The 20,821-nt window shown below is 42.1% G+C and overlaps 1 protein-coding gene across 1 annotated transcript in view; it reads right to left on the bottom strand.

The window, feature by feature from the left end:
- EPHA4 (EPH receptor A4) overlaps positions 1-20,821 on the bottom strand; it is a 106,497-nt gene that overhangs the window by 61,959 nt on the left and 23,717 nt on the right. Inside the window, exon 4 of the mRNA XM_064666555.1 lies at positions 2,143-2,298. Within this exon, the coding sequence (XP_064522625.1) occupies positions 2,143-2,298 (156 nt within the window). The remainder of the gene's footprint in view (positions 1-2,142; positions 2,299-20,821) is intronic.

Genomic DNA, 20,821 nt, shown 5'->3' with positions numbered 1-20,821 from the left:
TGCATTTTGTGCCTGAGCAGGTCCTACCATCACAGCAGCATTCAGACAGGGCTAAGGCTGACCCCAAAGAGGGGCTATGGGCAGGCACAGCAGGGACTGGGGGGGCACAGCTGCCCCACCAGCCAGCTCAGAAATAACCCATGTCATTCTTTACCCTGGATCCCAGAAAAAGAAGCCCTTAAACTACAAGGAAATTCAAAGCTATGAAATGGGACCTCCAGAGACAGGCCTGTTTTCCAAGAGCAGGTGTCCATGGGATTGTGGTGTTGGCTTGCCTCTGCAAGCCTCTAGTCCTCCTAGACTGTTGCAGAGATGAAGGCTGAGGCCAGCACCACAGCCTTGCCTTTTCTTCTGTCCTCTTTGTATTTTCGAGTTAAAAGACCAAGATCAGCAACTTCAACTTTGACTGACCTCCAAAGACAGGAATGGGGAAGGGTGCCTGAAGTAGGCCCAAAACTTGACAAAAAAGGGCTAAGATTGCAGGGGTACATTTTGCAATACAAGCAAACATACATATCATTTGCTCACTATTTCCCCATCTGGAAATGTTTCGCTCTCTCCTCATACTTCACTAACTGCACATGCCTACTTAATTTCAACCAGTTGATTACTAATTTGATTTCAATTTGATCAGGATATCACTCACTAGGACCAGGGCTTTGAGAAACTTCTGCTGGTATAATATTATTTAGGGTGTACATTCCAAACAATAGTTCTGTTGTTGCAGAAAGACATTTTTCCTATCAAAATGGTCAAGTTTTATATCTCCTAGTGTAAATTATATTATATAAAGCATGTTCTTGCCCACTTAGGCAAGTTTCAAAATACAGCTAGACCTCCATTCCCAGTCAACACTTGGCAAGGGATATATGGACCTCTCTGCTTCCTACTAAGCAAAAGCAGCTGCTCTTGGCTATGCCCTGGCCTGCTCAACCACCACCCAGCAAAACTCACTGCTGAAAAGAAAGAGATCACTGAAGAACAGCTGGAATCAAGGGGGGGTGAGGAAGGGATAAGTGCTGGCTTAGTTATGGACATACTCTGTTTATGCCTTGTAAGGAAGAAATTAAGATTTAAATAAATGTGAGTCATCTCTCCAAAATTAATTCACAATATATTAAGATGTTACAAAAGAAATATCTTGGCTGTCCCTCACTCAGAGACACACACACTCTCTACATAAATACACAGCTGAACTCCAAAAATCTAGAAGCATTTCCAATAACTTTCAGGGAAAGCCACACATGGATACCCCCCTGGTAAAATACAGCCCTTTCACTTATTGCTTGAAACTGCTCTGCGCTCCTAAAGAAGTGAAAACCAAAGATGACACAGTTAAACACCAGGACATGCCTAGAATCCCAGGTCTTCAGCTGTGTGAGCCATAAACCAATACACAGGACAAGGAATTGCTCCAGCAACTCTGTGAGTGTGCTCAATGCATCTCTCCTTCTCCCTGCTGAAGGCATTTTGGTAGAACTAAAGCAAATTCCATTTGCTGTACATGATGTATTTATCTACGTAGGATAAAATAAACCATGCCTTGAATGGTTGTTTCATTAAAGTTTAAGATTTACTATTACAATCCCTTTCAGATGAACACTCATGTTGCTAAGGGTCACCATCTATATTTCAAGCAAATTATATATATAATGATATTATAAATATTACCTATTTACCCCAGGTCATACAATTACAAGAAAACCTTTCACAATTTCTGCAAATATAAATATTTAAAGAGATGAAAGGTGATGTGATCTACTGGCCAGGTGCTCAGACTGGAGTTTAGATCTGTATTTTATTTCTACCTCTGTTACTGAGGTCTGCAAGTCACTCTTTTTCAGCTGCATCTCCTCCCAGTCTCCTGATTTATTTAGACTGTAAACTCTCAAGGGTCAGCACAACCCTGTCACCATTAGGAATTCAGGGCTGAGAACTAACACTTTCTCTCCCAGAAGTGTGAGCCAAAATCCAAACCACATCTGCAAAAGGCTGTAAGATCTACTGAATGCTGCTCACAGAAGCAGAACACTTTTTAGAGACACAGATCTCCAGGCAGTGTTTCCTACATACACAGTGAAAGGAAGACAGGAGAAGAAACAGACAATGAAAGGGAAAGAGACTGTTCAAAGACCAACTTACGAGTGCAGGGCATGGAGGCAGCATCATTTTCAGCTCGGAAGAAGCCCCGATCGCAGGTGCAGGAGGTAGAGCCTTCCCAGATGGAGTAGCTGTGAGGCGGGCATTTGGCACAAGCAACATCTGTTGAGAGAGCCTTGTAGTATCCGATTTTGCAAGCTAGATGGAGAAACAGGAAGGGAGAGTGTTATTGGCCCAGGCTGTGATCATAAATTGCTGGCTTACTCATTCAAAATCAAGGCAGGAGACATTTCAAAGAGATCTAATGATGTCCTCTTAGCCCCAGGTGAAGAATTAACAATCACCACACTCTTAATGAGTAATCCTATGTCAGGGGATACTGATTTCTCATTCCAATAAGAGCCATTTTAAAAGCTGGCTTGGAGATGGCAAAAAAAAATTATACTCTATTGACACTGCCAGAAAATCAGCTGCCTCTTTGTGCTTACTGTGGAGTTGCATGTGGCTTAACCCATGTCCACCTGCACACACACACACACACAGAGCATGACAAATGGGGTGCTATTGGTTTATTCTATGACCACTTAAGGAATGGCAGCTGAGAGTCAGACACTGCCAATTTTTAAGAGGGAGCGGGACAGGAACTCCCTGCAATTGGCAGCAGGGGCCTCAGCCCAACATGCCCGGAAATGGCACATCTCCCTCCTGGCAAAGCAGAATTCATCTGGCTCTTTCTCCCCAGGGGAGGAGATCAGCAGTGCTCTCCTCTCCTCAAAGCCAGGGCATAACTGCACCACTGTCACCAGGTCCCATGGACAGTTGGCAAGCTTTCGGTGACATCATCTTCACAAATGCAAAGCTTACACAAATGGTTACTTTTACCTCAGTTGGAAAAAACTCATTAGCATCATTAATAACACATTTTCATAGTGGTTAACAGGTATGTCATCCTAGAAATTTCTCTCTTGGCTAGAGATAAAAGCCCACCATCACCACTCACTTTTAGCACTACGCAGAAGAGAGAAAATTCCCAGGCATGCAAACCAGTAAAAAGGAAAGGTTGTTCCCAGTATTTACTGTGTGACTCACTCTCACATCTCGTCATTTATCACCTATGCTACCTTTAGGGTTCCCCTGCTACACACAGACTCCTGTTGGGAGGGCACAGGCCCCTGTGCAGCCAGGGCTTGCTCTTTCTGTTTCAACCTTTCCTTAGTCCTCCTTGTTCTTTCTCTCCTTCTCTTACAAGGCCCTCCAATGGGAAATAGAGAAGGAACTTTTCATTTTAAACATTTATAAAAGAGCAAGTTACTTCATTCTTATTAAGCAGAGCCTTTTATGGAATTTCCCTAACAAGTCCTAACTTTACGATGTGCCACACCACCTCCACGAGCGCTGGGAGATCAGCCCCGTGTCGCTCACTGGGGCTGTCACTGGAGCAGAGGACCTTGTAAAAACACATTGCTCAAGTGACCAAGATTTATGCTTCCAGAGTTTACATGCATTGTGTTATTAGATAAGGTTCAACCTGCAAGGTGCTTTTTGGCCATGCTTCAAACAGCCTTGGGGTTTCAATTAAAATGAGCAACCACAGCTCCGGCAGGAAGAATCACGGGGGTCAAACCCAGCCTCCCCACATCAGAGACAATTAGGGCTTGAACACAAACCCACCACGGATGGCCTATCAACCAGGCACTTGCACTATGCAAAGACAACTCCTGTAAAACAGCTTATTGTGCTTGTGAGGGGAACTGCCCAGCAAAAAAAAAAAAAAAAAAAAAAAAAAACCTAAACCAAAACACACAGACACAGAAAGTAACCATGGGAAATAACCTTTCATTTTTTTTCGTATAATTTGCAATATCTGCTGAGCGAGTTGTACTATCACCTCATGTTCTCTTGTGCCTGGTTTAACAAGAGCAGCAGTCAAGTGGCAGATGCTGATCTGAGATATTATTCCTGTTTTTCACTGTCACGGCTCAGATAAAAAATATGCCTAAGCCTGTATATGACCGGAACAGATACCCACAGGCAGAATCTTGCTGCCATATAGAAAGACAAGTCTTTGGAAAGCAGAATACAAGAGGAAACCACGCTGACTGCTCTTATCCACAAAATTCTTTCCATTATTCAACATTTTAAAAATTAAACATGTAAACTCTAATATTACTGTTAATATGAACATCATAGTTCACAGAAATTATTAAACAAAGAGCCATCTTTAGCATATTCCTGTTATTAAAATACTTAATAATCAACAATCTAGTACAAGACTGAAGATACTGTTTGGGTTATAACATGCTGCTGGAAAGAAAAATGTCACAGGTAAAGATTTTTGCAACCATTCCTCCCCCTCCCTGTCTTCTCAGACTCTGTGGTTTAAAAGGGAATAGATGGATTCAGTGGGTACTGCAAGGTCAACACTCTATAACTCGAGGATTTTTATCCCCTCGTTTCATGCACTGTATTTTGTTTTCTACTATATTAAGCCAAGATCATTAATATTTCAAGACCTGAAGAAAGCTCTCCAAACACAGTGGTTGCTCCTTAAGCACACGCAGCCATTTTGCTTCAAAAATCACCTACTCCTGAAGAGAGTTTCCTTCATTTTAGTGTGCTCAGAGATTCACCACATTTCATAACAAACATAAAAGGGCATTAGAGAATGTGCTGCATTAAAAGTTCTTTGCCCCCAAGAGCTCCATGGTACCGTCACTTGAAAACTCGAACCTAATCCTGTAAAAGCTGTTCTTAGCATGAAGTGCTGCTGACACACCTATTACAACCAGTGCCTGTTAAGGCTACGGATGGGCTTTTTTTGAAGGTTAATGATTTAGTAGGCAAACAAGAAGCCTGTACAGAACCTGTTCCCTGGAAGTCTTTATTGCTTGCTCATGACAAATCTTCACGCGGCTGCTTTTCTAGGAAGGATTTGCTGGGTGAGACCCAGCATGAATGGGGTTCTTACACAGTTTTCGAAGGATGCCATTGTAAAAAGATTAGTTCACATGTGCAATGCAAACTTTGAGTTCAATTTCTTAGCTTTGCCTTAATTAGTTCTTTCTGTTAGGTTTTGTTGTGGTTTTTTTTTAAAGAAGGAAAATCTTTTCTCACATTCAGATCACCCACCAGCATAACACGGTTACAATCGACTGCACTGGATTCAAGGGAAATTCTTAAACCAAGTATTTTCAGCTCACAGTTTTTCCTCAGAACAAATCCCATTGATTTTAAATGGACATCAGCTTGAAATAATCATGCTGATATCTTTGAGTTATAATATTAAGCTCAATTTGATTTCTATTTCTATTAAAGTGAGACAGGATTTGGCAAACATTGCTGGTCATTATTACATGCCTTTTTCCTTCTTTTTTTTTTAAAAAAAAAAAAGTTAAACTGCAAAAAATGTTAAAACTGCAAAAATTGCTCTGAAGAATTATGGAACTCCAGTCAAATCTAGATGTAATTTTTCTCAAGCTGTTTTTCAAACTCCATTTTCTCATTAAAACCTGACTTTCAGACTCATAGTTTCCTAAAAAAAAAAAAAAAAAAAGGAAATAAGAATAAATGTGTGGGCTGGAGAGTCTGTTTGCTTGGTCTCTGAAACTGCTGAATTTTCTATTAGAAAATTTCAGACAGCAATTTAAGAATTTAAAAATTCATCTTATAATGGAGGAAGCACATTCTTTTTTAACAAAAGTACGACAAAATAAACATATTCAATTGGTTTTTGACCATTTTCAAATAAGCTATGGGGGTTTTTATATTGGGGATGGGGGAATCTTTAAAAAATTGTTCTTGCAAATTTAAAGTTGTTGAAAAAAACCCCAGTACTTCCTTTTAAATTTTTCCTTTATCTTTGTGGAAATGGTAATGAATCATGCCATCATATATTGGAAAAGGCTTGACATGCTTAATAGTCCTTTAAAAAAAAATTATAATATCTTGTAAAGGGTTGGATAAAGAAATCATCCCAACCTCTTTGTTGAAAAGTCCCTAAATAATTAAAAAATGCAGTGCATATCTTAAAAATATCTCAGGGAGCTCCAAGCAGAGGCTTTGGTAGTGCCATGGAGGCAGCATTCGGCTCCTCACCCAAGGAGAATGAGCGGGATCTGAGGCAGGGAAGGGAGAGACCCTGGATCCCGGCAGGGCTGGTCAGGCTCTGAGCAGTGATAGGATGAGGAAGGTCCAAGCAGGCCAGCCCTGAGCTGAAAACTGCTGGGCAGGAGCTCGGGCAGCAGCCCTGGCAACCAGGGACCAAGGCCAGGAGAAACATCCTACCTGAGGCCTCAGCCTCTGCTGACGAGGAGAACTTGCAACTGAGAAAATACTGATTTCTGATTAGGAGCTAATCAATAGGGTGAAAAACAAGCACAGAAACGTGGCTTTGCCCAAGTAAATCTAGTTAAGTCAGTGAACTTATAATAGAAGAAAATTTGGCATAGATGTTCTGAAGTGCTTTTTTACAGAAAGCCCAGTGGGATGCAGTCCTTCACAGGCCAGCATCACTGGCTGAAGAACCATTGCCTTAGAGACCCCTGTGCTTAAGTCTCGACACAAACATCACAAGGAAAGGGCCCTCAACCAGGTCAGGACCACAACCAAACAGAAACCACACTCCTGCTGCACCCTCTTGCCCAAAAGAACATTCTTGCACCACCAAGAACATTTATTATCACAGGCAAGTGAGTACTACAGCTAAAAATCTGTGGAGTTGGCTGAAATTTGAAGCAGAAAAATGTATTAGCTACATGCTCAAAAAACACCTCAAAATTCCTTGGGATTTTGAATCAAATCTCCCTCTACACACAACAGAAGAGGGAAAACTTCTTTTAAGTCAATAACTGTAGCCAACTTTAAACAAAGATCCTAAAATAGCACTCTTGGTGAAATGAAGGACAGAGCAAATGATTTAATAAGAGATATTTCAATGTCAGGCTTATAGATTTCAGTGAGAAAAGAAATTTGTGTTTAAAGACTTGAAAAAATACTTTGATAGCATATTTGATGTCTTTCATCACTGGTTACTTTTTCTTCAGCTCTTCTCTCTCTGGAAATATTTTAAGCTCATGTTTTAAATGCACCCTTAGGAACAAAAAGTTACTTTTATTTTTCCCCTTGAATGTTGTTCTTAGTCTTTAAGAGGATGGATTTTCTCTCTTGGATTGTAACAAAACCACATCTGCCACATAAGTAGGCAGCATCTTCTCAGCTTTCTTTTACTGTTATTACCATTTCTGAACAGATTTTTGTGTGTTAATTATAGAACTCAATCGTTTGGATAGTCTCTTTTGATGAGCTTTCTGCCCCGCACCATGAACCCCTCTGTTATTGTACAGCTGTTTTACTTCCAAATGCTCATCAGGGTTTTCTAATTGTCAAGCTGTCCCAGCAACTAGTTCTTTTGACCTAGAAGTCAAAGAAAGGGAGTCACCCTTGTCTCCCCGACATGAATACTACAGGGGTCCCAGTGGCCCCCTGGTACGTACGAGACAATGCCTTTCCAGATCATTGCCACTACAAGCATAATTGGGTTTTGGGTGAAATAAGAAGATTTAAAATAGGATGAATTAATGAGTTTCTGGTAAAATTAAGTCGTTCTCCTGGTCCAATCTAATCACTCACTGTAATGCCCCTGAGGGTGATAAATAAAGATCCTTAGAAGCCAACGGGGGAAGAAAGAGCTTTCTCTTGAGCCTTTCTTAAAAGTCAAGTAGTAGAATCTGATGTGATGTACCAAATGCTGTTTCCAAATAATGTCAGATTCCTTTGATGTTCACATTGTAAGATCTTTGCCTCCTATTAACAATGACTGTACTACTGCTACAAATTAAAAGGAGTTCCCATTTTTAACTCGTATCGCTGATGAGAAAACCAGTATTTCTACACACTAAGCATATATTTTTGATGCATGAATGACACAAGGAAACACAAACACAGTCCCACTGGGACACAAGGAAACACAAACACAATCTTACTGGGGAAAGAGTCTAGACTGTTTGACTTCAGAGTAGTTTTACTCCATGATCGGGTAACAAAGGTAGGAAGTTAATAACAAAAATAAAGGGAACTTGGAGTACAAATGTACTGTGATTTGAAATCCAAACTCTGCTTAAGCCACTGGAACTGTGCATGCAAGTACCCTGGCAGGTAAGCACCATATCTGGCTAGATTTTTCCCAGTGCAGTAATTCTAAATGTTAGAAGAGAGGCACCAGGCATGTGGGGTTCAGCTGCACCACACCACAGAGATGACTCTCCATCAGCTACCTGCACCTGCCCAAGGACCTGCAGGTACCACCATGGCAGGAGGACTCAGTTATGCCACACCAAACGATGGAGGCTCCGCTGCAGGTGCCTGTTGCAGCCCTTTTGGCACTGGGAAAGGCTTAGCTACAGGCAGCAGGAAGAAGAGGAGGGCAGCATCCCAAGGTAGTAGCTGTAGGTCACAGCAGGACTCAAAAACCTTTGGCAATCCAAGAGAGTGCATTGCCTGATGTGCATCCATGGAGATGTGGTGATCACCTCATTGACAGGTGGCCAGATTTTTATTTGGCTCATGGGAGACAAGAAATTCCACTGCCTACTTCAGTTTAAGAAGCTAAAAGAAGTGAGGAGCCAGAGAGATCTTTGGTGTGGAAACAAACCACTATCACCATCCGAGGTCTCTTATTGAATCCTCAGGAGGGAAAGGGATGAGGCATTCACTGCCAACTGCAAGGTGCCCATTGCTACAACCTGTCAAAGACAGCAGGGAGTGGCCATTCACTGATATCAGCCAAATCCCTCTGCACCATCAGGCACATCCCATCAGGTCCCATGGACTTAGTCCTCTCCTGTAACACTCCCACAGACTTTACTGGACCTGGAAGGCCAGACAGCCAACCTTGCCAGTGAAAGGCAAGGCAAAAAGGCATTTGGTACCTCAGCCCTTGCCATGTCCTTGGTCACTAACTCTCCTCCCCTGCTGATCAGTGGGACCGCATTTTCCTCAGCCTTCCTTTTGGTGCCTGTAGGAGCAGGCGTCCTTGGTGTCCTTCATATCCCTCACCACGTCCAACTCTAGCCAGGCATTGGCTTTCCTAATGCCTCTCCTACATTCTCAGGCCACTGCTAGACTATAGAATCCCCCTGGGTGCCTGAGCTGTGCCAAGGGCTCCCTGCCCATCCATCCTGGCCTTCTGCTACGTCTCCTTTGCCTTCTGCAGCTGCGATGGGCTGCACATGTGCTTTCAGCAGATTGTCCTTTACAACCCACCAGCTCATATGGGCTTCTTCACTGCCCTCACGAGGAGAAAACTCCTGAACACGCCAAAATCTGCTGTCCTGAATTCCAGAGCTTTAATGTTTTTTTTCCTAATATACGTGAAGTCCAGTGAAATAAGCCAGGAAAAACGAAGAAGTCTCTAGCTCAGAAAAGGGCACAAGCACAACAGGACAGGACATGTGATACAGCAATCTGTTCAAAAGAGAGCTACAGGCACACACAGAACTGCCAAGTGTATGACAAGAACCAGAGTGGCCTATTAATCCCAGCCAAGGAGGTCCTGTTCTCCTGGGTATCATTTTCTTGACACAGCCTTCAGAGCCAGACATTTCTGCTGTGCAGACCCACACTTGGACACCACACACAGCCAGGCACAGACCCATGGCACCACTGGCACCGCTACACTTCCAAATCCTCTCTGCAGGGACAGAGCTTGCATTTTTGGAGTGCCACTCCTAAGCAGCATCAGTTCTCCTGGGTTTTACACAGAGAAATGCTTTGCTTATCTTCTACAGAAATATTTCAAACCAACTTGTATCTCGGCATAATTATGCTGATAACCCAATAATTTCAAAAGCTGAAACCTACTTTATCAGTCACCCTTTTCTAAGGAAACTACAGTCAAAAGCATAAAAGAAAAAATTAAATACATATACAGTTCATATGTTAACTAAGTTTGATAGGCACACACATAGAAAAGCCCCAGAATTAAAAATTAGCTTTTATTCTTAAAAACTATGAAGAATTATTCTGAACTTTGCTACACAGCTGACAGATCACAACTGCTAAAGAAAAGAACCCCCCTCAAAAATATATGAATTTGAAAATCTCACATTTCTATGGATTAATAATAATAGCTTATCCAAGTAATCCACATCTTTGCTATAGCTGTGGTATTCAGGGGGAAGAGCTGGGGTTAAGTTTGACATTTCCCACATCATACTCACTACTGGTCTTTGACAGCACCCTGATCTCATGTTAGCTCTGTCAACCCCACCTGCATAAGCAGCTTCCAGCTCTGCACTGGGGGGAACACCTGAAAAATCTCACTAAGGCATCTTAAAAGAAAAATCAGCCCCTGGACAAAATATTTGCTGCATTAGGTTTTTGTCTGAAATTAAAAGAAAAATCAGAAAGCTAAAAATCCAGGGTGAAGAAATTTGTGATTGAAAAAATTTACCACCAAAAAAAAAAAAAAAAAAGAAATAAAATCTTTTCTCTCAGTGAGAAGTCAGCACTTTCCTCAAGGAACGAAAATCCCAACCTGCTCTGCTCTCTACAGGAAGATATTTGCTAGGACTGGCAAAGGCAAGCGAAGCAGCCGGCGGCCACCAGCGGGAAGCATTGGGGACTGTCCCCGCAATGCCACCGGGAGGGGTCCCTTCCTGCCAGTGCAGCAGAGCACTGAAAACACGCACAGCTTCACCTTTAAGTGCTTTAACGAAGAGGAACGTGCTGCTGAACCGGGGACTTGGCACCTCGTGGCTTGCGTTTTTACTTTTTAAAAATACTTAAACAATAAACAGATGCCCTGGTATGATAAAGATCCCTCTGCTCAGAAACAGCGATAGGGCGGCTGTGCCCTTTTTGGGAGCAGAGAGCACCAGCAGTGCCAGCACACTCATGCAAGAGCTAAGGGGATCTTTAAAATACTGCTGCCTGAGCCAAGTGTTCAAATGTTTTGTGCTTCAGAGTGCTCAGGCTGTCACTCTGCTCTATCACAGACTTCATCTAACTTTGAAAGTTTAATCACCTTTATACAAGCTGTGAGATTTAAGAGATGAGTCAACTAATCAGTTTCAAATAATTACTCAATTAGAAAAACAAGTTGACGGTTTCCCTTGAACAGAAGCAGCAGCACGAGGAGAATAACCAAACACAGATTTTAAAACAAACCTAAAAAGTTAAGATTTGGGTTTTTTTTTAATAAAACCATAGAAAATTATGATTTTGTTCTTTAAGCAATTAAATTTTACAGAAAAAAAATAACTACTGAAGTTTTACCATATATACTCCAGTGAAAGCTGATTAATTGGCCTGAATCTCCACATTAACAAGCCCTAATCCTCTTGTCAGGAGACCTGCTTACAAGCTTCTCTCCCCAGTGGTGTAAAAGCACTGATGAGAACAGAGATCTGTATCTCAAAGCACTGTCCAGCCAGCCTGGGATTATCTCTCATCTCCTAAATCTTAACAGCTCTGTAGAAAGCCAATTAAACCTCCAAAGTTAGATGAAGTCTGTGATAGAGCACAGTATCAGCTTGAGCAGTTTAAGACAGAAAGACCTAACGCAGAGCTCCGACATTGCTGTTTAAAATAACTATTTGATCCTAATCAGCTGAGGGTCCTGGACTTAGAAAAGAGTGTCCTTATAATGTATCAAAGAGCATCCAACATGTTATTTCCAGTTATTTTAAAACTGCTTGTATTTTATACAGGCTAGTGAGACGCTGAAATAATTATTACATTAATACCCTTTAACAAATTGTCTATTGTCAAGAATTTGAGAATTGATCCTGCCCATAAATCCTTTAATGCTGTCTCCTTTGTGCAAGTGGAATTTCCCTCCACAGCAGAACCCAGCATAGCTGTAATGTTTTCTGCTACTGTTTGAACTTGTATCATGAGTGTGATGGAGCCACATCCCGCCAGCACACTAAAAACTACAGTGTTTTTCTGGGCATCTTTATTCTTGGTTTAACTGTGAACAGCCCAGAATAGAGTTCAAGCTCCTATCTCCAGAGCTATAGCAAGATGCCTTAATATGGTTTAATCATCACATCCTCTCTAGATGGCTGTATGACATTATTTAAAAAAAAAAAAAAAGCCAATAAAAACCCACCCAACTATTTTGGTCTCCCCAGAGAATTGCTTGACACAAAGGTTTTGGGAGATGTCTAAATATAGACAGTTCTGGTGAGATCCGGGTCTATGCAAGATAACAACTCTGCACTATTTTTGACTGTTTAACAAAGATGCTGGGAACACAATGGCTTCAAACAAACACTGCTTTGGCTCTCCCCAGCACTACAGAAAATAGATGAGGTGCTTACAGAATCACAGAGTCTTTTAGGATGGAAAAAACCAAGGAGTCTGACCGCTAACCCAGCACTGCCAAGTCCACCACTAAACCATGTCCCTAAGTGCCACACCTACACATCTTTTAAATACCTCTGCTTCTTAGAGACTTCCATCACCACCACTGTAAAAAACTATCAATCCTCTACTAAGTAGAACATCAATCAAAATAGTGGCATGCAAATCATGATCCATTAAGTACTTCACACTTGATTACCCACGACATTTTAGAGAGGGTCATACATTGATGAGTTGCTTCTCTCTTCTTTGCCCTTTGCGATTTGGAGTACATAACCACTTCTAGTTCATTACCAATGCAAAATTTAGCACTAAGCTCAACTTAAACAAGAGGAAAACAGCAGCTCAGTTGTTTGTCCTTTTCTCCTTAAATTTGTTCAGTCTGCATGTTTCTCTACTTTACACAAATCACACCTTTTCAGAAGTGTTGGACTTGAGGCACATGCAGGTGCACCCTTGTTTAAATGTGGCATTTGCTACCAAAGACATTCTCAAAGTGGAAGACTCAAACCACCCAGGATTTTCCTTGACACTTTTCTTCCCCCAGCTTTCTCCTAGATGTGAAAATCAGTGTGAAGTTTCACAGAACCACAGAATGGTTAAGGTTGGTAAGGACCACTGGAGGTCTTCTAGTCCAACCTCCCTGCTCAAGCAGGGTCCCCTAGAGCACATTACTCAAGATTGTGTCCAGACAGCTTTTTAACAGCTCCAAGGAAGAAGATCTGCCCCTCACTGGGCTAACTTACAACCCCCCAAACCTGCCAGGAGCTATCTGGAAGCCATTCTTATGCATTTGTTCTCACAGCCTGAAGCTTCACAACGAGATGTGATCTCACAGCTACACGGGAGACCAAGATAAGTGTAATTCCTGGCTCTGCCACAGAGGCTGAGGACAGCTTGCCTGACCTGCCTCTGGCATTCATGGACATAGTCTGTATCACGGTTTTAAGAGGAAACATCATTCGCTTTCCTCCCACCTGGTCTGGCCTCACCTTCTGCTCACTAACTTCCAGGTCATCTCTCTGCAGGTATGGGAGGTTCTCGCATATGGATAACCCTTTCTCGCAGGAGTCAATGGCAAGAAAGAAGCAGGGAGCAGTGGAAAAGAAAGCGTGGCTGCTCCTCTGGGGCCCCTAAATTGAAGGGTGTAACTATACATACACCCAGTGTGTAAACTTCAGTATCCCTGCCTCAGATCATCCATTTAGAAAGCGGCAATAAGATTCACAATAGATACATCTAAGAGCTGTTGTGAGGTTTAATTAAGCAATAGAGCACTTGGAGATCTCCAGATAACAAGGCGCCCATATAAGAGAGGAGGTGATTACTTCTGATGAAACAAATCATGACAACAACCTGGCTCAGCAGGGAATACCCAGGGCTGTGTCAATTCTCCTTTTACAGCCCTGATGGAGGAAGCTTGTGGAGATTGTTCCCTGCTCTTTTGCATCTCAGGCTTTGGCAGGATGTTCGAGAGGATGCAGAGAAATGCCTGCATTGGCTGCACGTGCAGAGATGTGAAATACAATCCCTATTTAAAAATCAAAGACCTGGGAATCTACTCCTGTCAACAAGCCTTTCAATAGGGAAGAATAATTTAGCAAGAACAGATGAAATCTCCCACCTTAGGGTGATCTGGGTGGCTGTGAGGAGAAACGCGTTTTGGCAGTTCCCACATTCTTTTGTCAAACTTCTGTTGTCTGGGAAAGAGCAGAGTGCCAGAAGCCCTTGCAGGTGAATACCTTGGCTGTTTCATGCTCACTTGATTCAGAGCAATAGCGTGTTTATCTAGATGTTTGGAAAGTTATTAATGAGATCAGCAAATCCTTTCCATGTATAAATTATAAATCACCTTCAGCACTGCCATGTAAATTATCAAGTCAAGTGAGAACATGCTTATTTATCTGTGACAGTCTTTTATCACCAATAAATAAAAGCAAGGCAGGAATTACCTCAGGATAAAATAGCAATGAAGCACCATGAGTTAGGTCACGAACAGAAACACCAGCACAGCAGAACCCCTGTATCAAGACATCCTGAAGGATATGCCAGGAGTGCCACTGCACCAGTCCAGAAGGAGTAGGAAGGCAGAGTGCGCTGTCCAGGCTGCGCTGCTGACCCCATTCAGGTGCACTCAGAATGCTTTCCACCACACTGGTGCATCAGCCCTTGCTCTGCAGAGAGCAGATGTGTCCCTCAAGACTGCACTCAGTACCTTTTCTCATCATCACACATCCCTGCAGAGCCAAGGAAAGGAACTGGATGCACAGAGGCTGGTTTGGGGGACATGTAGCAACCCCATCAAGCAAGAAGTTCGGAAAAAGAGCGGCTAGAGAGATACAAGTTTTATGAATGGCTGGTGTGAGCTCTGGATAAGAACAATTCTAATTTGAGCCAAACTTGGCTTTTAAATCCTCTACCATCCTGAATTCACAAGACATATCATGCACTAATTCCTTTAACTGATGTATAGTATCTTTATATCAGAGTTCTGCCCATCCATCTTTCAGGTTGGGACAACTCACAGATTTACAACAGCTGCTGCTCTAAGAATACAGGATTTGGCCCAGTTGTGCAATGGGCATGTCACCCGGTAAATTTTAAAGTAGAGGTTTTTTTATGGAGGCAGCCATTTAATGAATGCTTTAAGCCAAGTTTTTCTTCAAAAGTTCTGCAGAAAGTTTCCCTTGGTATAAGAAGGTACATTAAAAAATATATGAAATAAAATAAAATCCCAAGGAAAGGAATTGCAGAAATTGATGTTAGGCATTACCAAAAATAGTTGTGATAGGTCTCCCCCAGCTTAGTCTTTGCCATACAGCTCCAGGGGGGCTCTCCGAAGACACACCAGTGAGCAGGTGGAAATGATGAATTACGAGAGGGTGGCAGGGGCCCTCTGACTCACTCCAGGGGAAGTATCCAGAGAATGAATCCATCTCTACCAGAGCAAAGCTGAAAGCTTACACAGTGGAGGTGCCTGTTGCTCCTGTGGGACATGGAGCTCACACTCTGGGCACGGCAGGAGGCACACAAACCACGGCCTGATAACACAACTTCAAGACAAGACTAGTTCCAGCATGAGGAACAAGCCCACAGCTGAGCCAATTGCTAAAGCAGATCTAAAGCAGATTAAGACTTCTCAGGTGACTGGGTTAACGCTCTCCAGTGCTGATGAACAAGTGACAGGTTTCTTTCTCCTCTCCACACAGATCACCAGATGCCAGACCCATCCCCAGCAGGGGCAGCCGATGAGCCGTCCATCCCCCGTGGGGCTCTGCCACATCACCCTGAACCTCCTGTGCCCCTGGTTACCAGAGCAGGTACCCAAAGAGCACAGCCCATGGGCTGGGATACAGGTCAGGACACAGCCCAGCCTGCAGAGCCTGTACCCCTGCATTGGTGACACACAAGAAGGAAAGCTTTCTTCCGAATTCCTGCTGTATGTCATACAGCTGCTAATTGGGAGAAAGCGACAAAACAAACACAATTTTGCTTCTAATCTGGAAAGGCATCCATCTCCAACAAAACTATTGGCAAATGAACCTAACAATAACATCTCATTTTGGCTCAGAGGCCCTCATAGCTGACATGATAGAACTATTTATTCAAATATCTGCATGATACGTAAATTAGTGAAAGACAATAAACGAAGAAATTGATGGTGGTAACCATGAAGCTATTTAGAAATGGCCAAAAGCACCACTGACTTCAGGCCACAAAAATTTACTCTAGCAAAGAAATGCAGTGGTGAGACTGGAGTTGGCGTGTGACTCACATCCGCCCTGATCACCTCACGCTCTTCCTGATACGATAAGTTATCAGCTCAGAGTTCTTATGAGTGCTATTTTATCTACTCTAACTAAACCATATCAAGACCTAATTTTACCTCAACAATTAACAAAATGCTATCACCAACATCCGAATTGCATCTAAGATAGCTTAGAAGAGTGAGGTTTTAAAATGCTGTCAACAAGATGATCTGACACAAGTTAAATATGCTCGGGCATGCAAGACCATCCGTTTGCAGCACATATTTTTCACTTTTCTGAAGATCCAAAATTCACACAGAGTAACCTTCACTTTCTACCTTCAGCCACAACAGAAGACCCGAGGAAGAAATGTTTCCTTTTTTCTCTCTGCTTCTGTCAACTATCAGTGGATTCATGCCAAAATAGAAAAAAAAAAATACCCTGCAAAACTTCACTGTCTTCCTGGTGTTCCTCTGACTGCCAAATTTCATACAGTGAGGCACCTTATGACTACAGATGGATAACCCTCAGGAGCAGCCACCTGTGGCCACCAGAGCCTTTTTCCCTGTGCCCACCCCACAGAAGGATTATTTGCACTCTGCCTTTGACCACCAAAACCAAGTTCACTGAGAATTTGTTAGGTTGCCCCAGCAAGAAGTCCTTCCAGGACCACCGTTTGCTTGAATTTTCATGCACTTTGTCACAAATTACCAAAATCTTTATTAGCCTATCAAAAAGCCATAGGAGAGCCTGTACTGTCAAAAAACTAATGCTCAGATCAGCATATTAGCTTTCCACGTTCCTTATTTGTAATTACTTAGCGTTTTTTCTTGCCTGCATTCATTAAGAAATGTGAACTTAAATAAACAAACCCAGGATTTTTTAACAGAACCAAACCACAAAATTTGTACATAATCAAAACGTGAGGCAGTTAAGCAGAACAGAAGGAAACATGCTGGCTGCAATGAATTAGTTATGGCATGTCTGATGTGCCAAGTTTATTTTCTAGACATATTTTTCCTATGTGAAGGTGCAGCCGAACAGCAGCCACTAATGGGTCAGTAAATCTCCACTATGCCAGGCAGAGCCTCAAATACATGAGATCAGCAACTCACTTGGGGAAGAGGGGAGATGGTTATTTTGCTGTATTTTATTCTTATGCATTTGCTTGCTTGTGTTTTGTGAATGTGCCACTTAAGGCTGTTTTTTCAGTTGTGCCCAACTCATCGTGGGACATAAGCAATCTTTTGAAAGACCCGTATGAATCACTTCTGTCAACATTAAGTGGGTTTTGACATTGCAAACACTTAGTGACTTCAGTCTGAAATTCATAGTAATTTCAGGCCTTCAGAGGAATACAGAGTTTAAATATTTAACTAAAGGAGAGCAAATTCTAGGCCTAAGGTAGATGCCTCCTACTGAGGTTGCCTTAAAGCAACAAGAAGGAAAGTCACTCCTACATGGGAACAGTTACACTGGACTCATCCATGGCCTTAAAAACCAGCTTGCCAAGACCACTGGCAGAAGGCCCCCTGGGTCCATGGGGGTGAATCAGGACCCCCTGCCCAGGCTATGCTCTGCCAGTACCAGACTGCCACATGCACCCAAGAGAGGCCACGGACAAGGACTCCCAGCAGGGCTCCTTCCCACCTTTGCTCGGGACCCTCTGGGAGGCACTGAAGAAGCCAAGTCCAGCAGACAGAACAGCTGCTCTGGGATATTAAAAGGTTTCCCAGAACTGCTGTTAAGGAGCAGCCTCAGCATCCAAATACTTCAATAGTTACCTGAACACTCACAGGGCTGCAGCTGACTCATAACCCAACTGCACTGGAAATTCTGCAACTGGGGAGTAAAGGTGCTGCCTCAGAGCTCCTCCACCTTGTTACACACACAGAGCCCATGACAAAGAGCATTTGCAATTCAAAGCACTCATGGATTCAAGGTCAGAGTTTCCAAGTTTAAGAATTCTTCATAAGTGCAAAGTCTAAAGCACGGATACCAACAGATTGATTTTTTAGCATCTATTTGAAGCAAGCAAAGATGAAGGCTATTATTAATTCAGCTTCTTGAGGGGGACTTCCCTGTCAGTGTGTGTTAGAAACTTGTTAAACAAAATGTTTTGCAGTAAATCACATGGAAATGTGAACTCAGCAAATGCCAGAGGCAATGACAGGAGGATATAAATGACAATCAGAAAGGCGTGTCCGGATGCTTGAGGTATGAGCCACGATAAAGTGCTTGTGAAATTTCACCTGCCTGGATTGGGACAGAGGTTGTGGCCTTCTGATTTAAAAAAAAAAAAAAAAAAAAAGGGGAAAAAAAGAAAAAAGAAAAAAAGGAAAAGAAAAAAAATAAAAACACACAAACCCCAATGTGCTAATTAGAAAGTAAACTATATGTCTGAACAGACATCCAAATATTCCAGCCTCAGGAGGGAATAAAATCTACAGATTGTGAGAATTAGCCTGAATGAGACCTCACTAAATGGTCGCAGTAAAGTTGGAGAAAGACAGTGCAAGCCAACAGTTACTGCAAGCACCTCTTTAGTCAGCGGGAAGAGTGAATTCTTTTCACATAATCATTCATTTGCACTCATTCTGAAATATATTTAGCAGACCTCTGCTCACCTTCTCAGAGCTGCTTTTGACTTTTTAGAAAATATATGGAGCCGATAACAATCCTTGCAAATTTTGAGAAAGAAAAGCAGATAGACACATACCTTAGCTGATTAAATGTTGAACATTAACAACATCCATTACCCTCACCAACAGCTAGAGATGACTAACAAAGAGGAACATGAAATCACATTATTGCATTCAGCAAACCTACAGAAAATGCTACTTTTCACAGTCAAAAATAGCATACCTTACCAGCCCAGATTTGATCAGCCCATTTTGTCAGCAGTAAAAGCTGTTTTCTAGGCCATAGCATTTTCCATTAATGCAATCTGATTTGCCACTGCTTTTTTAGAAAGCTAAGGTGAATGTGTGATATTGAGAGAGGGCAGTCGTTAATCCAGAAACGAAAGTCTGAAACTCCTCATGTAGGGCAAGGTCAAAGAACAGCTGCCTATGGAAAACCCCACACAGAGACTTGCACACCACGTTCTAGCTGGTATTCCCAGGAGCTTTGTACTAAGGATATTTTAAATAAACAGCAATATACTTCTCAACTAATGATTTAAAAAATGTGGAGATAATGACTTCTCATATGGCTTTATTACTGCTTGCACTTACAAATACGTCACCTGGGTAGTTTTATCTCCCACATTAGTTGATATTTAAGAAGTTCTGATTATTACTCACATTGTTCTGAGTGTTATATCTGTTCCTAGCAACTGAGAGAAGAAAACAAGCCAAATAAAACACAATGGTATTTTTGAAGCCACAATATAATAGTTACCTAGAATAAAATCCTGCCTGCATGCTTCTAAAAACTGTGGTGCCTTACAGAAGTAGTGACGAAAGAGCTGGTGGCAGTTTTTGATAGAGACAACTATCATTCCTAAGCTACCGGCAAACTAAACAAAAATTAACAAGCTCCATAAAGCAATTAAAATCCAAAGTGTAAAGTAGATGTAATGACTCAACAGCCTGATCACTGCTCTCATAAAACTACACTAATAATGCATGGCCTGAGTCTCCTCGCATTGACATCAACATAAAACCAAGTAGCAAATTGAAATTTTTCTCATTAGTGGAGTTTCACTGATAGAAAAGTTGTAAGGCAGGAGAAGCAGACCTGAGGGCTGCACATGGAGAAGACTCACAAGAAACCAAGTCTGGGCACCACCCTATGTGTGAGTTTGGCTACATCAGGAGTCCCTGTATGGCTATCAGCACTCCACTGCACAGTCTGCACACTCTGCATTGCTTTATCAATCCCGCTCTCTAAAGACAATTAAGTGGGCACTGTCCACTCACATCTTAGAGGCAAAGCACATCCCTCCTGGCAGCAAAAAAGCCTGGAATGATGGCCTAAATATTTTCCAGTGGGTTTAAAAAAAAAAAAAAAAAAAACAAAACCACAAAAAAAAACCAAACCCAAGCCAAAAAAAAAAACCAACTAACCAAACAACCTCCACCCAACTGCAGAAGGGAACAAGCACTATGTAAACTCCTAATTTTTGCCTTTAAAAACCTGTCTCATTACTGGGTGGACAGTCCTGCTCCTTCCATCCCACCCTCTGCACTGCCAATAGAATACTGCTTGCAATTTGTATGTGATTCAGACTTAGAAGATCATTCTCATTCTAGACTTGTACCCAGCTGAAAAGTTTCAAAGATGTTGTAAGATTCAATACAATAGAACAACTGTCCTTGGTCTCCCAGATAACAAGGCTTTTTTAGTGTTTAAAATAACCAATATGCATTCCATGCATATTTAACCACATCTTTGTATTGTTTCTTTATAAAGACAACTTTGGCCCTCACAAAAGAGGCTGTTCATGGTCTTAGGTAATGCAGAGGATATTAATTGGGCAATACCTCACACTTATTTTGGAATGCTAATTTGGACAGAGCCTGGCTCTCACTGCACTGACTGTCACTTGCTGACTCTTTAGAGGGGTGGCAGTGAATTAGGAGCACAACAGCACGTTTGTGAGG

The sequence above is a fragment of the Pseudopipra pipra genome, chromosome 10 (assembly GCF_036250125.1).
Source record: "Pseudopipra pipra isolate bDixPip1 chromosome 10, bDixPip1.hap1, whole genome shotgun sequence".
Classification (NCBI taxonomy): domain Eukaryota; kingdom Metazoa; phylum Chordata; class Aves; order Passeriformes; family Pipridae; genus Pseudopipra; species Pseudopipra pipra.
The sequence above is the reverse complement of the archived record's forward strand: the minus strand, read 5'-3'. Positions and strand labels throughout refer to the sequence as shown.